Source organism: Coenobita brevimanus, chromosome 13 (assembly GCF_032717465.1).
Source record: "Coenobita brevimanus isolate Jiangsu-jjx chromosome 13, ASM3271746v2, whole genome shotgun sequence".
In the NCBI taxonomy this organism is placed as follows: Eukaryota; Metazoa; Arthropoda; class Malacostraca; order Decapoda; family Coenobitidae; genus Coenobita; species Coenobita brevimanus.
Window position 1 is genome coordinate 27223626 of NC_136966.1, and position 18280 is coordinate 27241905.

The 18280-nt window shown below is 41.9% G+C and overlaps 1 protein-coding gene across 1 annotated transcript in view; it reads left to right on the plus strand.

Annotated features, from left to right (window-relative positions):
• Positions 1-17066, plus strand: part of LOC145415228 (adenosine deaminase 2-like) — a 234275-nt gene extending 217209 nt beyond the window's left edge. Inside the window, exon 12 of the mRNA XM_080284566.1 lies at positions 16967-17066. Coding sequence (XP_080140692.1) covers positions 16967-17066 — 100 coding nt within the window. The remainder of the gene's footprint in view (positions 1-16966) is intronic.
• The last annotated feature ends 1214 nt before the right edge of the window (positions 17067-18280 follow it).

An 18280-nucleotide genomic window follows, 5' to 3' on the forward strand; every position in this document is an offset into this window, starting at 1 on the left:
AATCTGCTACTATTCCATCTTCTGCTGGACCCTTCCCTCTTTTCATATTTTTAAGAGAAATGTTTACTTCGTCTGGTGTTACCTCAGGTATTTCACTTATGTCAGCTGAAAAGTTAGCTGTTGGTACTACTGGCTTTGATGCATACAGTTCTTTGTAAAAATCTTCAATTCTCTTCACCATCTTACAGTGTCTCTGCATTTAATGACTTCACCGTTTTTGTCTTCCGGTGATGTAATTTGTTGCGTTCCTAGTGCCATTTTACTTCGGACCTGTTTCAGACTGTTTCCTTTTTTGATGGTTTCTTTGATGTGATCCATGTTTCTCTTTCTTTTTTCTTCTCTTTGTCTCTGTTGTTAAGCTTATTTAATTCCGCTCTTTCTGTTTCATCTTTCATTGTTTCTACCTTCATTTCCTTTTCTTTTTCATAAGCTCTAGCTTCTTTTCTGAATACTTCTTGGCTTTGGTTGTATTACAGTAGGTTTTCCTACTACCCCCGCTGATTTTCTTAACACATTTGTTAGTCATTCAGCTCAGCAATGTCATATTCAGCATCACTTAAAGCCTGAAATCTGTTCCCTATTTCCAACTGAAAGGCTGCTTTGTTTTCGTCTACTTTTGTTGGGCATATCCTTTTAGCTTTCTTTCTTTCACTTCTGAAATTGAATCTGGCGTGTGCAACCCAGCATTCTATGATCACTAACTATATATATTTACTTTGTTGATAACTGTGACATTTGTGATCGTGTTATTCTTATCTGCTATAATGAAGTTGATTTCATTCTTTGTTTCTCCATTTGGGCTTCTCCAGGTCCACTTTCTCCCTGTTCTTTTGTGAGAGAACGTGTTCATTATTCTCATGTTAGCTATACATTTCAGCAAAATTTACCACCATTTATCCTCTTTTATTCCTTTCTCCCATTCCAAATCTTCCCATCCATGCTTCTCCATTTTTTATTTCCCAACTTTTGCATTGAAGTCTCCCATGAGTGTAGCATATGTGGTCTTTTCTTCTTCCATAATCTGGTAGGTGTCGTCGTATAATGTTTCTGTTTCCTTATTTGAGCTTTGAGAAGTTGGTGCATGTACTCACACACACCACAAAGCCAGCCAGGAGACAGGACGTGTGTGCTGGTCAATCCCCAGGTCCTATCCTCCCCCCTTACTGTTTTTTTTTAACCAGCCCATATCCAACTGAGGGGGCTAATGTATGGCCCGGCCTGCACTATAGGTGCAGGGAATCTTTGAACGAACGAACGAACGGTGCATGTACTGTACTTGTATTACTTTAAGGGTATATTTTTTGCATAGTCTAATTACAACCAATTCTGCTCTGTCAGATACACTGCTGAATTTAACAATGTTACCTGCAAGATTTCTGTTAATTATAAATCCTACACCACTAACTCTTTCATTTTGCCTTCCTCTGTAGTAAAATAGGTGGTTGCTGTCCTCCTGCTGAATTACTTTTTCTTCTTTTCTGTGGGTCTCACTCAAACCTACAATATCCCAACTAATGTTTTCCAAGTCAGTCATTAAGTTATCAAGTTTGTAGTCTTCTGCGAGGCTTCTTACATTGTATGCATAGATCTTCATGGAATTCAGTTTGTTTAATATCCCAGTCTCTAACTTATATATACTGTATATAATATAATATAATATAATATATATATATATATATATATATATATATATATATATATATATATATATATATATATATATATATATATTAGAGATAGATAGATAGATAGATATAAAGAGCCACATTGTTCATCCTTGAGTCCTGCCCAAACCAAGGGCCAGACCCCCGGTCCCATATATATTCTAAATCAGGGTGACCTAAGGATGGTTTTAGGCCAGTCAAAATTCAGATCTGGGTCATTTGAGGTCACCGGTATATAGTTTACCTTTTTGGCCCGGCCAATGCCGGGTACCCTTGCAAGCCAATTTTTGGCATGAAGACTCACATGACCTCCAGTTCGGACATGGGCTATGCCAGGTTTACCTCCGAGGTCGTTTGAGGTCACTGGTTGGAGGTCATCTGAGGTCACCGGTAGTAGACGTTCGATGGACTGGACCCAGAAGCCCAATTTTTGGCATGAAGACTCACATGACCTCCAGTTTGGACAGAGGCTATGTGAGGTTGACCTCCGAGGTCATTTGAGACAGAGCTGGGCACTTCCGCAATCACTTCAGCAAACTGCAAATTCCACAAATGCGGAAGCGTCATTCATTTGCGGATTTGCATCTGCGACAAAGTCTACTGAAATTTGTGGTTTTGCGCTTGAGGAAGCACTTCCGCAGATGCAAAGCTGCCTGCAAACATCTACTGTACGTGGCCTAGCCCGGTAGACGGTGGCTGGCTGTGTTCCCGGCTCGCCGGCGCCGGCCGCCACTCCTGCACTGTTGCCATAAGTACGTTAAATATTTTAATATATATACGATAAATTCACTTTCAGTACGATGTACAATAGCATTTTCATTATCGTACATTTTGTACGATAATTTTACGATTCCTTCAAAGAGAGAGAGAGAGAGAGAGAGAGAGAGAGAGAGAGAGAGAGAGAGAGGGAGAGAGAACGGATGAAAATCAGGTTCATCTCTTTTTGATATTCATTGGCTTCATACCAAACTCTCAGGAAAAGAATGAGAATAGGTATAAGCCAAGATGGCGCAACGTTCGTACACGTGATTAAATAATAAAGCATGACATCGTCATAGCAAGTCGAATTCTGGTTTACAGTTGAGGGTTCCTCACTACATTATCTTAATGATATACTGTGTGTATTCTGGGGGGAGGGTAGAAAATAAGAATCTGAGGATAAATGCAAGCAAAGATGTTTTTCCCCCCAATAAATATAGAGAAATATAAAGCCTAATTCAAGATCAATTTATTTTCCAGATTCTTAGATGTTATAATGTATGGGACTGATTTAAACTACATCGATGCTAGAAAGACTTGTTTAGCATACGAGTCAGTAACAAAATGAAAAGTGCAAAGATGTCCTACGAAGCCTCCCAGTGGACCTAGAATATGACCTTTAGTCTAAATTTCAAATTTGTCAGACTTATAGCATTGCCAGTGCCAGTATTTTGATCTCAACAAAAATCACGTAGATAAATAACAGATTCAACAAGAAACACACGAAATGAAACTGAACACAATTTTACCATTTTCCTTATCAGACAACCACCTTTCCCCATGCGGCAATATAGATAGATAGAGTGACAGATAGATGGATATACTATGTGTTGGAGTTATCTCAGTTGCAGTAGGAATCAGACTGTGACTACGGAGTGAGGACTGAGGAGGTTAGAGCCAAGGAATAGAGGTGGATTGGTGTGTCAACTTGTCAAGCGTGAGGTGTGAAGTGTAATAATTTAATTCATTTATATACAACAGTGAAAGATTTACCCTCGTATTGTAGTAAAAACAGTCTAATATACTAATAATAATAACAAATATATCTTTTAGTTTTACTATAACTATTTTTATAGATCGCATTCACTACTTTAGACAATTTCCAAGCTTCATTAAGTCGTATTGGTAGTCAGAATAGAGTTAATAAAGATATAATTGTAGAGAGTTTTTAAAACCCCTTGATTATGAAAAAATATCATCCTAAACTTAATACAAGAAGCGGTGCCAAGGTATAGTAAACCCGTCCCCGGCAGTCATTTTAGTGCTGACGTATAAACACAACATGATACCTAGTCAAAGATGTCACATATCAAATTTGGAGTAAATTGGTGAAAATTGACGATTTTATGCCCATTTTAAATTGTAGGCCCGACCCACCTAACACTGACCCTACTATTGCTAACTGACTGCGGTGACCCCCCTGATGTAATGAGGCATGGTATAGGATGCAGATTTGAAAGATGCACCTTTGGCTTATGGTTTCATGTCGATATGGCAAATTTGAAAGGAGTTATGGCGAAAAAACTATGTATATATATATATATATATATATATATATATATATATATATATATATATATATTTTTTGGAGGGGGGGGGGCCCTACAGCCTGAGCCTTGGCCCAATTTGGCCCAAAATTTTATCACGTGAACCGGTCATAGCCCATTTCCCCGTATGTTAGTCAGAATTGCACCAGTAGTTTTCACGTAAAGTTGTTAACAGACAAACAAGCAAACAAACAAACAGACAGAAAAACCGTGTGAAAACAATATCTGTCCCCGAGCCCCTCCGGGGTGGGGACGGGTAATAATCCTCTAATGGTATACAGAATAAAATGAAGCTGATGCCGGGGTAGTGAAAGGGATAAAAATGGTTTGTGTTTGCGATTTTGCATTTGCAGAACTGCTAATTTCAAGAATTTTGCAGATTTGCAGTTGAGAAGGCAATTTTTTTAGTTTGCGGATTTGTGTTGTGGAAGTGAATTTTCATTTGCGGTGCCCACCTCTGATTCAAGTCCGCCAGTTGGATGTCATTTGAGGTCACCGGTAATACACGCTCGAATGATTGCACCCAGCAGCCCAATTTTTGGCATGGAGACTCACATAACCCTTCGTTCGGACATAGGCTATGAGAGATTGACCTCCTTGGTCATTTGAGGTTACCTGTCAGAGGACATTAGAGGTCACCAGTAATAGTAAAGAAGTGCTCACAAATACTGTACATTAGTCTGCGAAAGCTTTAATAGAAAGGTCCTGGACCTCTTATAATCCCTCTTCAGAAACACAAGAGGTAGATGGTCTTTCAAGAGTAGAAAGAATGATTGAACTAGAACAAATAGGATTACAGTGTTCACCTTTTTGGCCCGGGAATGACAAGTACCCCTGCTAATATATATATATATATATATATATATATATATATATATATATATATATATATATATATATATATATATATATATATATATATATACCTAGGCTGCTTCCCCCAAGGAAAGGGAGGTAGCCGAGACAGGACGACACACTCCCCATTTACTCATCCATTCAAACATATTCATTCGCATCTTAGCCCCAAAGGGGAGAACGGACAGATCCTCACAGCACCACACCGCACAAGGGTCAACTGCGTAATGCAATCAGTGACATCCGCAGCAGGGCCCGACAGCAGAGCTGGTTTACCCCTGCCACATCATAACAGACTCATCCCCTTACCCGCACCTGACCTGAAATAGCTGATCAGACCAAATGCGGGAGAATATCCCCTCAGGGCTGCGTCATCACTTATTCATTCACAATTTCTCTCCATTTATTTCTGTCACGCACAGCCACTCTTCCTTGCTCAACAAACATCCCTCTCGCATCCATCGCTCTCTTCACACTGTCCATCCATCCTATTCGTGGTCTTCCTCTCAGCCTTACAGTATATATATATATATATATATATATATATATATATATCAGTGTATAATGACCATCCCCCTTTGCTGAACATTTTTAATGTGACACTAACATGGACAGTAGGCCGGCATAGTCACCCAAACACTGTCTCTATCTCATGCACTAATCTACATATGCTTTGCATACCACTCGGTGTACCCCAGTATGTCACAGAGGATGATGCCAGCAAGGGCATGCGACCAGAAAACTATGCCCTTACTACCTAGTGTTGAACTTATTGAGGGGAGGCATGACGCATGCTCTGCCAGCATAGCTTTTGGGGGCGGGGTGGGATGGGACTCGGATCTGTGCCAGTAGTTACAGGTCACTGCAGTTCCCAGGCTGCTGCTTCCTCCCAATAGTGAGGTGCACGAATCCACGAGTAGCGCCCAGTGAGTCTGCCCTATTGCTGGGTGCATAATAGTGGGGCAGTTACAGTGCCAAGACACACCCGGAGAGTGTCCTTGTAGTTGTCTTGGCTGTTGCCCCGAGGCCACTGCCACAACCATTGGCCACAGCTGGTGGGCTATGGGTCCCAGGTCCTATGTCTGGACTTGGGACTGTCCCTTTATTTAATTTTACCGACATGTCAAAAATTTAGAAAAGGTGCAAGCCTGAGGAAACTAAATCGCCCAAGGGAATTAGAGTGGCATCATGGGATGTGGGTAGTTTGAAGGGCAGAACAGGGGAAGTAGTTGAGGCCATGAATAGAAGGTGGGAGGATTATGTTTGTGTACAGGAGGATAGATACAGGGGAGGATCAGCCAGAGTTATTGCCAGGAGGGATTATAGGTTTGAGCTATTTTTGCCGGGAAGTGCAGATGGAAATGGTGGTGTGGGTGTGCCTGTTAAGGAAAAATGGGTAGAATATGTCATGAATGTAACAAGGGTGAATGTTAGGATTATAGTACTGAAAATTTTGTTTAGTAGGCTCACAATTTCTTATATATTGGCATATGCTCCACTGGCTGGCTTTGATGATGTAGAAAAAGAAAGATTCCAGGACAACCTGATACATGCAGTAACTGGTATGGGGGATGAGGAGACTGTAGTTTGAGAAGGGACTTAAATTGTCATGTGGGTGAGGCAGCTCATGGTTACGAAGGGGTAGTTAGGGGATGTGCATATACAATGGGGAATGTGGAAGGGGTAAGGCAGATGGATATGGTGGTGTTGGTGTGCCAGTTAAGGAAAAATGGGTGGAATATGTCATGAATGTAACAAGGGTGAATGAAAGGATTATAGTACCGAAAATTTTGTTTAGTAGGGCTCACAATCTCATATATATCAGCATATGCTCCACTGACTGGCTTCAATGACACAGAAAAAAAAAAACATTCTGGGACGACTTGATACATGTAGCAACTGGTATGGGGGATGATGAGATTGTAGTTTTGGGAAGGGACTTAATGGTCATGTGGGTTAGGCAGCTCATAGATATGAAGGGGTACTTGGGGGATGTGCATATACAATGGGGAATGTGGAAGGGGTAAGGATACTCGAGTCTGCGGAGGCAATGAGCATGACTTTGTGCAACACATAATTTAGGAGAAGAGAAAATATGTTGAGTACATAGAAGTTTGGGAGAAACAGTAGCCATTTAGACAATTTCCTGGTCAGGAGAGTTGATAGGAGGTTGGTTAGGGATGTTCAAGTTATAGGGAGGGAAGACCGTGTCTAGTAACACAATTTACCGATATGACTCTGAACAGTGGATAAGAAGTCACCTCTCTCCAAAAACCACAGAAGCTGACCATTCACCATCTTCTCCAAGACCTTACACATTAGAGAAGTTGGTCAATATATCCTTACCTGGTGAGAGGATGGGGATAATTACTGCAGCATCCCAGCAAGCCCTGAACTCACAAGTACACCAGAATCTATTAAACAGTTACAGCAAAAACGGAGGGGACTCATCAGACAGGTGACGTAAAAGTGCATAAGGAATGTCATCACAGCCAGGAGAGCAATCATGGCACTATGGCAAAGTTCAGAAATTGACAAGGGGACATTAAAAACTCTGTCCCAGACGACACATAAATGAGACCAATTGATTCTAAGCGCCCGATAGTGGTATGCCAAAGGAGATTCTGTATTCTTCTGTGACACCAGCAAAATGATCGACAAGCAACTTTGCAATAGCAAGTGGATTAGACACAGACCCACCTGCTGCAGATAAAACTGGAGAGGAGGGAATGGTTAATTTTCCTTGAATTTTCCTCACCCAGTTCCAATCCTGAGTGAGGGAAGTCCTCGAGTTAATGGAGGAAACATAACCCTTCCAGGATGAATATCTTGCATCCTTTAAAGCCTGACACACAAGAGCTCGTGCCCCCCAAGGCACCACCAGATACTGAGGATCCCCACAGATACAACAAAGCCAAGAAAAGGTGACTCATTTGGCTCTCACTGCGGAACTGCACTCAGGGGTCCACCAAGGAACCAAACGTTTAGGAAACTCACCTTTTATTTTTAAAGTAAGTAACAAGGTTGCCGAATGCAGCATATAAGCAAAATAAGACACCACCTCATTATCACAGCCCAAATCTTACACAGAACAATCAACAGAACTGCATTCCATATGTGGCCAGGCTACACTATCCAGGTGCCAGTGAGGAAGACGAGGTTCATCCTCAGCAGCAGGTAAAAGTAATGGGAAATGGTTGCTGCCAAACAGGTCTGGCAACACATCCCAGTTAAAATCTAAAACAGCATCAGCTGAGCACAGGGACAAATCAATGGTCGTGAAAGTCCCAGTCTGGCTATGGAAATATGTCATCTCACTGGAATTCAAAACACCCAACCCCTAGTCCTCTAAGGAAGCCAGCATGGCACCGAGAGGACTGACCTTACTGACACCCCACAGTTGATAATGACCATTCAAATCCTCCAATAAAAGAACGGAGGAAAGAAAGCCATGAAGAAGGTGTTCCAGATCCACCCTGTCGACAGTAGCACTAGAAGGAAGATGAAGGCCAGAAAATGTATAGGAACGACATAGAAAAACCAATACGCAACAGCTTGCAGGTGAGATGAAAGGTCCAGATGAGTGAATGGAACATAGCGACGAGGGAAGCACGCAATATCTTCATGATGCCCTCGAACTGGAACAGGATCAGAATAAAAGACAGTAACCATAATGACCAGGTGGAACAGCATGACCAACCATGGTCTCCTGGATGCACATGCATGCAAGTGAAAATTGTGCAACAAGATGACTCAATTCCTCCCAATTGGCACCTAATTCCGACAGTTCCGATGAATGATAGTGGAGGGAGGATCAGAATAAGGTGTGGGACAGACCCTGGCAAGTGAGTAGGTTTGGACCGATGCTTAGGAAAGCCTTGAGAAAGAATCTGCCCAGCACCAGGAATCTGCACATTGTGCTGACCATTCAAAGGCAAACATGAGTACTAGGAAGAAAAAAAATTTACAGCATTGCTCTTCTGAACAGGAAGAACAGGTTGCTTGAAAGGCGATTTGCTGGCTGCCCTTGGTGGAGCTGGGTATCCAGTGCCACCACCGGAAACCTCAAAACTAGAAGCAGACTCCACAGGACCAGAACCCTGTGGTGATGACATCCTATGCAGCCAAATTGAAGCACCATTAATCTGTGTAGCACCATCCCCCTGTGGGAACCGGACCAGCGGCGTAACACCAACGTCAGCCTGGCTAGACTCCAGAGACTCCAGGGCAGGGGAGAACAGTAGAATGGTCCACCCAACATTCCACACCTGAGATTTTAGGAGGAAGGTCATTAGGTTCAGAGGAGACTGAAGAACATGGTGACCTTTACCAGATACAGATAGAGTTTTGGGGAAGCTGGACAAGGCAGGACAAGGAGACATGTGAATATTGGGATTCACGACCACTACGGAAATGGGCAATCCCTCTGCCACCGAAATAGAGGGAGAAACAGTCAGAAATGAGGGTGGACAAACACCTTTATAAGCAGTCCTAACCTAGGGAACACAGTCCTGCAAATCATCAGACGGGGAGGGCAGCAATGGAATAAACTGAAGCAGCTTCCAAAACACTGGACGGCACACAGGAGCAGAAGAAGTGACATAAGCATAGGTGACCCCTGGCTGGAAGAAGAGAGTGTGGACACTTGTCTTTGCTTCGGAAAACGAAAGCTTCTCATGGGTATGGATGGACAAAATCTCCTTCTCCATGCAGTAGCGAGGACAGTGTCAAAAAAATGCAAAATAGGTACCCCCCCAGTGGTAGCATTTCAGGTGTCCTGAATAGACACTGTCATGACTTAAGCTGCCAAAGGAGACACAGACACCAGGAAGGCCAGCCTGTGCACGGCGACAAAAGCGGCACACAAGTCCATTTTCTTGACAATGGAAACACTGCTTTGGGGTTTGCATGAACAATATGGCTTCACAGAAAGTGAGAGCCAAGCGAGTTTCATAGAAGCAGGCAACGTTAACTTGTCAAATGTCAGGAATAAGGTTGGACTTGAGGTTGGAATACCATCTATTTTCTTCTACAGGCACTTGACAGTCACCAAAACAGATCGTAGTTCCTCCAACAATTGTGCCTCTGAGTATCGGAGGTGGTCACGGGAAAATAATTCATCCTTTCCTCGGTTAGAGATAGCGTGAGGAACACAAGAAATATCGTTTTCACATACATAGGTCCACGCCAGTAGACAGGAGCTCTCAACTGCGGAGGATACCTCAACAAGGATGTTTCCATCCCCTTGGGAAGAAAATTTAGGATAACGGCTACAGGCACAAACAACAGCACAGTGAAGGTCAAAAATATCAAAATCAAACACTGACCCTCCCACAGAGGATTTCACCACTAGATATTTCACACATGCAACAGGCGCTGTTCCATCTAAGTCTGACGCCAAAGCTGCACGAACCCGACATGAACGCTTCCCAGTTCCAGTTGGAGGCTGGAAAAAGGAGGACAGTCCCAAGGGGCTTGGAAAGGCTCCAGAGTTGCAAAAAGAGAGGAAGAGTCTGAAGAATGTCCAGGGACAGATGCAGCATTGCCAACAACATATGTAATTGAACACGCCATGTACTATTGCGTACACTTACAGCTGGTACAGTCAGCACTTTCAATCCTATTTTTCTTAGGTGTGAATCTCGGGCAGCTCGACTCAGTTTCTCTGAATCATTTACTGGTGAGAGGGAGAGTCGCCCGGAGATGTCTTGGGCAGCTGTATGGGGTGGCGGTGTTGGGGATGAATGGGGTTTACGTGACTAAGTAAATGGGGCACTAGTGTAATACACATGTGGTACCAGCGAATTTGTTAAAAACGTAGGTTTACGATGTGGATGAGCTGAAACAACCTCTTTTTAGTGGTAACGACACTCAGTTAGGGATTCCACATATATTTCAGAATGCTACTACAATGTGTGTTCAGGTTAACATATACATGAATTGTCATTTAACGACAGTGCTATAAGTCTGATAAATGTTGACAGTTGGAAGTGGCAGCATGTTACCTATGTTTGACAGGGTAATAATCGTGGAAATTATTTACAGTTTTAACGAACAAGTGGCAAAAGGTATTGCAGTAGCATCCGACTTAATAATAACCCATAAAGAACAACAACATTAAGTTTTGCATAATGTGACAATATCCACAGTAATATGAGTTTCTTCAAGTGTGTTCGACATTTCTTAAGAAAGGCTGCAATGATTGAATCCCTGATGATACCTTAACTTTTGACCTAGGTCATTGTAATGTTCACCATGAGGACTCCTATTGCGCAGTATGCTATATTTGCTTGTTCATGAATAACTGTTACATTAATCTTTCGATACTAAGGTATTTATAAGCAGACATGATTAACTTTAGCCAAAATAGCACTATTAATATGGCACATACTTTAGATTGATGTATCTTATCTTTGTAACCCCTACGGTGTTTGCCAGTATAATATACCCCAGTTCTTAGCAGACCTTGAAGGGCTAACGTCATTGGCACGAGTATATTGCTTACTGCGATACTGACAGTTGATAATGCATGAGAACATAAGGCAACAAGAATTACGGGGATATAATGTCACTTGACAGATCTTAATTTATTATTTTATAGACATTACACTCAGTAATGAGTCCAGCCACTCTCCTTTTCCACAACCTCCCGAAGCCTATCGGCCATGCTGGCCACATCATTCCTTACGAGGTGTGGCTTCTTTTGGAATATTTCCCACTGAGTCATAATGTATGCCATCACCTGGTCTGCCGTTTTCTCTCGTCCTGGTTCCCTTGTTTTAACCATTGCTCCCCAGATATTTTCGATTGGGTTGCAGTCATAACCCTTGCTCGGCCAATCTAGGAGTTGCAAGTTTTCTTGACCACTAAACTATTCCTGAACCGCTCCTGCTTTGTGTACGGGACAACGATCTTGGACAAAGGAGGGAAGGTGAAATTTTTTTTCTCGTAGGGAAGGTAGAAAGAAATCCTGCAGAATTTCAATATATTTTTGTGCATTGAATCATCCCTCCACCTTCACTACCTCTCCTGCCCCATGGATGGAAATATAACCCCACACATCGCATGTCACATGCCCACTTCTCATCTCATCATAAACATTGTCTCGTTCATAGCTGGCAAGAACAAAAATTATATAATAGAGATACTGTGATTGTAATAGAAATTAAAACAAAAAATATAGGACTGATTTGAATTCTAGCCTACACTCATCTCACTACAGACTCCTTGGAAATCAAAGGAAGGTGATCCGTGGGTTGCATCTCTGTATTGTGGGAAGTTCTTGCGGAGACGTTTAGGAGTCTGCAAGTAATAAAGGGAGAATATTTTAATAATTTAGAACACCCACCAACACCAGGACCTTCACATTTATCTTTGTTAGTAATTAGTGATATGAACTTATACACCACATTATGATTAGAAAGTAAACCGTGGTCTTTTTCATTTATCTTTGTTATTAAAAAGTGATTAAACGAACTTATGTACCACGTAATGATTAAACAGTGAACCTTATCTTAGCGAGGTGTGTGTGTGTGTGTGTGTGTGTGTGTGTGTGTGTGTGTGTGTGTGTGTGTGTGTGTGTGTGAATTATCAGGTTCAGTTATTTTAATATTATTGATTCAATGTTCTGCAACAGTTCAGTGATTACCGGGTGTCGTTCTTCCTCCACACGTGTATATTTCCGTGATCGGAAGATCGGAAGGTTTTCTCATCTGAGAACACCACCCTGGACCAGAAGTCTAGGCCTTTGTCAACATGCTGACGTGCAAAGTTAAGCCTTACAGCACGGTGCGCTTCAGTGAGCAACGCCATTTTGGCGGAACCCGGTGATGTATTCTGGCCTCATGAAGCCGCCTCTGGACTGTAGCGACAGACACATCCAGCTGGAGTCTGTTCCGAAGTGCCACCGTGTTCATTATGGAAGGCTCCTCACACGCTTGTATAATACGTTCATCCTGTAGAGGTGTCGTTACACGGGAGCGCGGTGTCCTGGCTGAGGAAATATTTTAAAGGGAAACAACTATTTTACATGCTCGTAGGAGTGGTGGTAGAGGGAGGAGGAGGGGATCAGGGGAGGTGGGAGAGTTGGGGTGGGCAGGGAGGGAGAGGAGAATTTTGGATGACTGTGGTGTGAAGGAGGATTGCAAGGGAGATGATACGTCACACTAAACTGGCTTCCTGTTACCTATACAACAGGATTAGTACAACATAATGTCGTTGACGCTGGTTTGCATTTTTGTAGGTAAAAAGTACCCGGTATGTCATGCATCGATGATGCTGTACTGCGGGGTAATGTAAAATATATGACTGTTGACAATATAAATATTACTGTAAGGCAAAATATTATGAAACAGAGTCACATCATACACGGTGGACATACAATTATGGCAAAAAAAAAAAGGAACTACTGACCAAATCTTCCATAGTTAGGCTTTCTTACCCTGGTTAGTGAGAACTGTCTCTTCTCACCTCTCGATCCATTTTGCCACAGTTGTTGGGGATATGGCTAACTGATTGACGATGGCCCGAATACTTGAGGCTCCTTTCCGCAGACCGATGATCTGGCCTCGTAGGGCTACTTGCTTTTCCTGTATGTTCATTGTGAATCCTGAACTGTGAATGGTGTAGGCAATCGCCAGATTGATGGTTTGGAGGTTGGCCCCTGCGGCAGACTTATATTGGCAGTTGGCACAAGGCCTAAGTAGTGCTGGAACGAGGAGCTATTGGTTCTATCCCGGTCTAAACCGTTTGATTTATACTTGCCTTATCACTACGAAAGATTCCAACAACACCCATATTCTCCAAGCGGTTATAGAATGGAGGATGGCTGGACATTTATACTGAATGAATATAAATTACAAAACATGTGTTGTCGTTTCCATACTATTGTATGCGTTTACTTTGTTCTTGTAGTGTTACAAATTGCCAGTTGTCACTCCCACAATCAGCGAAAGAGACTCGCATGACGAAGATTACATGAATGCAGAGAAGATAAAAGAACAGATATCTTATGATTTGTGGTTGTAACATGATAACCCCATTAACATTATAATTAGCTAACTCGAAATTTATGGAACCATAAAGGAGTCGATATCTGCAGTATTTCCTATACACTGTGCAATCTGACTTACATCTACCACATTTGAAAAACTCATATTATTGTGGGTATGGTCATATTATGGACAACTTACTGTAGTTGTTCTTTATGGGTTATCTATTATAAAGTCAGATGCTACTGCAATACCTTCTGCCGCTTGTTCGTTAAAAGTTTAATTAGTTTCCCCGATTATTACCCTGTCAGACATATGTAACATGCCATTACTTCCAACTGTCAACATTTATCAGACTTCTAGCACTGTCGTTAAATGACAATTCCTGTATATGTTAACCTCAACACACATCGTAGTAGCATTCTGAGATATATGTGGAATCCCTAACTGAGTTTTTTTTTTTTTTAATAACAGAACAGAGGAAGGAAAAACAAATGAACAAAAAAAAAAAAAAAATCCATGCACCAGATTACTGGTGTCCTCTATTCATAAAATATCTGTAACAGTTAGACTTGAACAGCTGTAGGTTGAAGTTTCGAGGGAAACAACTCTGGGGAAGCGAGTTCCAGAGAGATGCAGTTCGCGGAATGAAAGAATTGTGATAGGCAGAAGTTCAGCAGAATGGCTGAGTGACATTCCAGTCATGAGCGCTACCAGATGCCCGTGTAGTACGAGGGAAGGCATGGAGAGGTGGCACAATGGACGCAACTTCGTCTGAGCATTTGCTATAAAAATATCTGTAAAATAATGCAAGGAAGGCAAAATTCCCTCTTACTTGTAGGGGAGGTAGTTTATCTGTAATGGCAGGGTTGTTAATAATTCTAACAGCTTTGGTCTGAACTTTGTCTAGTCGTTTTAATGCAACCTCTCCACATCCATTCCACAAGGGTGAACAGTATTCAAGCTGAGAGTGCACATGACTCTTATAAATTATAGCAAACTGCTCGTCAGTGAAGAAGTTATGGACTCTGTACAATAATACAAGTTTCTTTGAGGCGGTTTTAGCATGTGATCTGACATGAGAGGTCCAGCTGAGGGCATTATTAAGCGAGACGCCGAAAATTTCAGCTCATTCACAACGTACACTTGCGTTTTTAACAAATTCGCTGGTGCCACATCTGAATCACACTAGTGCCGCATTTACTCAGTCACTTACCCCACAACCCACCCCATCCACCCCCCAACATCGCCACCCCATACACTTGCCCCAGACATCTCCCGGCGACGCTCCCTTTCACCAGTAAATGATTCGGAGAAACTGAGTAGAGCTGCCCGGGATTCACATCTAAGAAAAAGAGGATTGACAACATTGTACCAACTATGAGTGTCTGCGACTGTACATCAAAGGTTGACTTCACTCCCCCATCCCCACACCCAGCATGGAACCCAACAAGGGGAGGCCATAAGCCAGGGATAACACCGCTGATGACAACATAGTAAGCGAGTATATGCAGCTAACCACCGAGGTTCCCGGACAAGGGTCACCCCAAGATGATAGGAACCACCAGTGCCTATTTGACCTTATCCAAATGTGATCAGCCGGTTGACCTGGTCAGGCCCAACCAGGCCGTCTGTCAGGCCAGAACTGGGGACCAAAGATGTGTGTTGCTAGCTGCAGGGCGCACTGTATGGCATCATTCAACCCCTAGGACTCCCGTTCCAAAGCATCACAGGACACCATGCGTGGCAAACACGTGGGTAGGTAAAAACCCTGCTTGAGATGGGGATTGAAAAGGGACGAGCAACATTGCTGGCAGGCCTCCTCCAACAGTGATGTAGGAGAGTGCTTGGTCCACGAGACCAACAAATGCAAAACCCTACAAAGGTAGGCAGGCCTCCAGAGCTGGTGGCACTGCCAGCCCACGCTTTCAAGCCCTGCCACAACGTCAAGGTAACCCCCCTCAATGGGGTATTCATACCAAGGCCCAGACAAGGAGTTTAATTAGCGCCATAATTAGGTGTCTACTTGACATTAAATCAAATAATTTATTTATCAGGTCAATTAATCATGCTATTGTATGTTTGTACTGTGTTTTTACACTCCGTCAGGTGGCCAAGTCCTGACAGTCTAAATGGCTCAAGAAACTTAAAGGACCAGATACTTTATCTTTTTCAAAGTGGGATGGATTAGCATGAACTGATGTTATTTAGACCGCATCACTACATTAAGTGAGTGGATGGTGGTCACGCCCAGCGAAATATGCTGCTTCATGCGATTTGCTCACTGTTGCTGCCAACCCACTTTGCACCACCTCTACCCCAGCTAAACCATTCATTCATGCTAGGAAGAGATTGAGTGACATTGTCAAAGTGGTGGGGGAAGGAATTGGAGGTGTCAGTGATGTTATGTCTAGGCTGCCCTGTTCTGTGCTTACAATCTGTGCAGACTGTCCTAGCCACGACCTTGTGTGCCCATCCGAAAGGACCCTCGGTGCTATTGCAAAAGTGACCTCTCTTCTTCACCTCTGCACTCCACAATGCATCTGTCTAGATACCTGGGGTCACTTTCTTGGAGAAACGGAGGATTGTTGAGTATTTTGGCCTCTTATTGATGTTCTGGCTGTTGTAGATGCTGAGATATGGTGGTCTGAAAACAAACAATTTCTGTAAAATCCATGGGTACAGTGCGCAGCATGCCAGATTCAACGCCTGGCTATAGGGATTAAGAAATATTGGCTGAAAGTAGTAAAATCATACAGAAAGCCTACCATATTTTTCCCTCCTCAGTATGAAGAAATCTTTTGTGCATTATTTGTGATCCTGCGATTAATTGGTTCAGTCCAGGTGTTATTATTTTGTTATGTCAGTGTGTATTCATGGACACTCCCACAGCCGCTGCTTTTTGTCAAGATGCTGACAAACGAAATCTTCATTGCCCTAACACTTCCATACTACCCTTTAGTATTAACAATGGTGAGTGTAGGAACTAAAAAATAAATATTATGACAGTTACTTTGCAATCTTCAATAATTTCATGCCTCCACAAGGAAGCCTACAATGTTACGGAGTCTTTTCGTCATGGAATTAACAAATCATATATGAAAGATTGTTTCTTGTTCCCAGACCCCATGACAATACCGTTCTATTCCAGGTACAGCAGTCTAGACAAGGCTAAGAAGACCAAGCTGATGCGGCAATGGACTGGAAAATGGAAGGAATTCGTGGCCAGCATGTTAGAGCAACACAACTAGGGTGAATGTAATATTGGAGGGAATTAAAATCTCAGTGACTACATCCTCAAAACAGTTTGCAGAGAAGTCAGTTTATCTCCTAACCCCGACAAGAATTGTGCTACCACCACTACCAACAGAGCCAAATCCATTATATCAGAAAAGAGGGGGGGGGGGGTTGATTCCAAGCAGAATCATACACTATCAAATTCCTTAAAATGCATTATCAGACCCCTTTTTTCATTGAAATATTCCTGTGACAACATTAATGTAAAATATTTATTGCATCTATCTTGGTTGGTCTAACGAAAATGGAGGTAGGGGGCACCGCCCTTCAAGCCCTAACCCCTCATTAAATCCGTGCTTGGCCATCGCTGCTCCCTAATTCATGATAAAATTTGCAATACTGGAAGGAAGATGTACCTTCATGGGTAGAATTAGTAGGCGAACACATTATCAGTCTTATTAGACAATCAGTCTCAAACCAGTAAATTCAATCACCCAATTACAGGACAGATGCAATGAACCAGTTGTGTTAAAACAGCATCACTTAAGCATAATTTTCTCGTACACCACTAAAAAATGCTCAGTGTAACAGATAATTCGGATGATATCACACCAGCAGAACATGACAGTGAATGCAGCTCACAAGCAACCTGCAACAAAAAATGTTTTCTTACAATTAAGGAAAAGTGTTTAAAAATTTGTTTACTAGCCTAATTCCATGGAACTATGTATAAAGTTTACATGCTATCGTATTCGATAGCGTATAAACGCAAGGTGAAATGTCATTACTGAATAATTTCAAAACCAGTCCAAGCAGTCGATGAACGTAAATGGGCGGAGACTTCATAATTAACTAGGCCTACTTTAATGATGAAAACTCTCTCTCTCTATATACATATAAAGAGAGTTTATATATATATATATATATATATATATATATATATATATATATATATATATATATATATATATATATATATATATATATATATATATATATATATATATATATATATATATATATATATATATATATGTGTGTGTGTGTGTGTGTGTATGTGTGTGTGTGTGTGTGTAACCATTCATATAATGTTACAGTTATGCATTACTACAATGTTACTACAATATTATGTAACAATTCATAATCTTACTACAAGTCTGTATTACCAGAATCATCACACAAGTTAGGTGAAATATTAGACATTATTAAAGGGATAACTCCATATGTA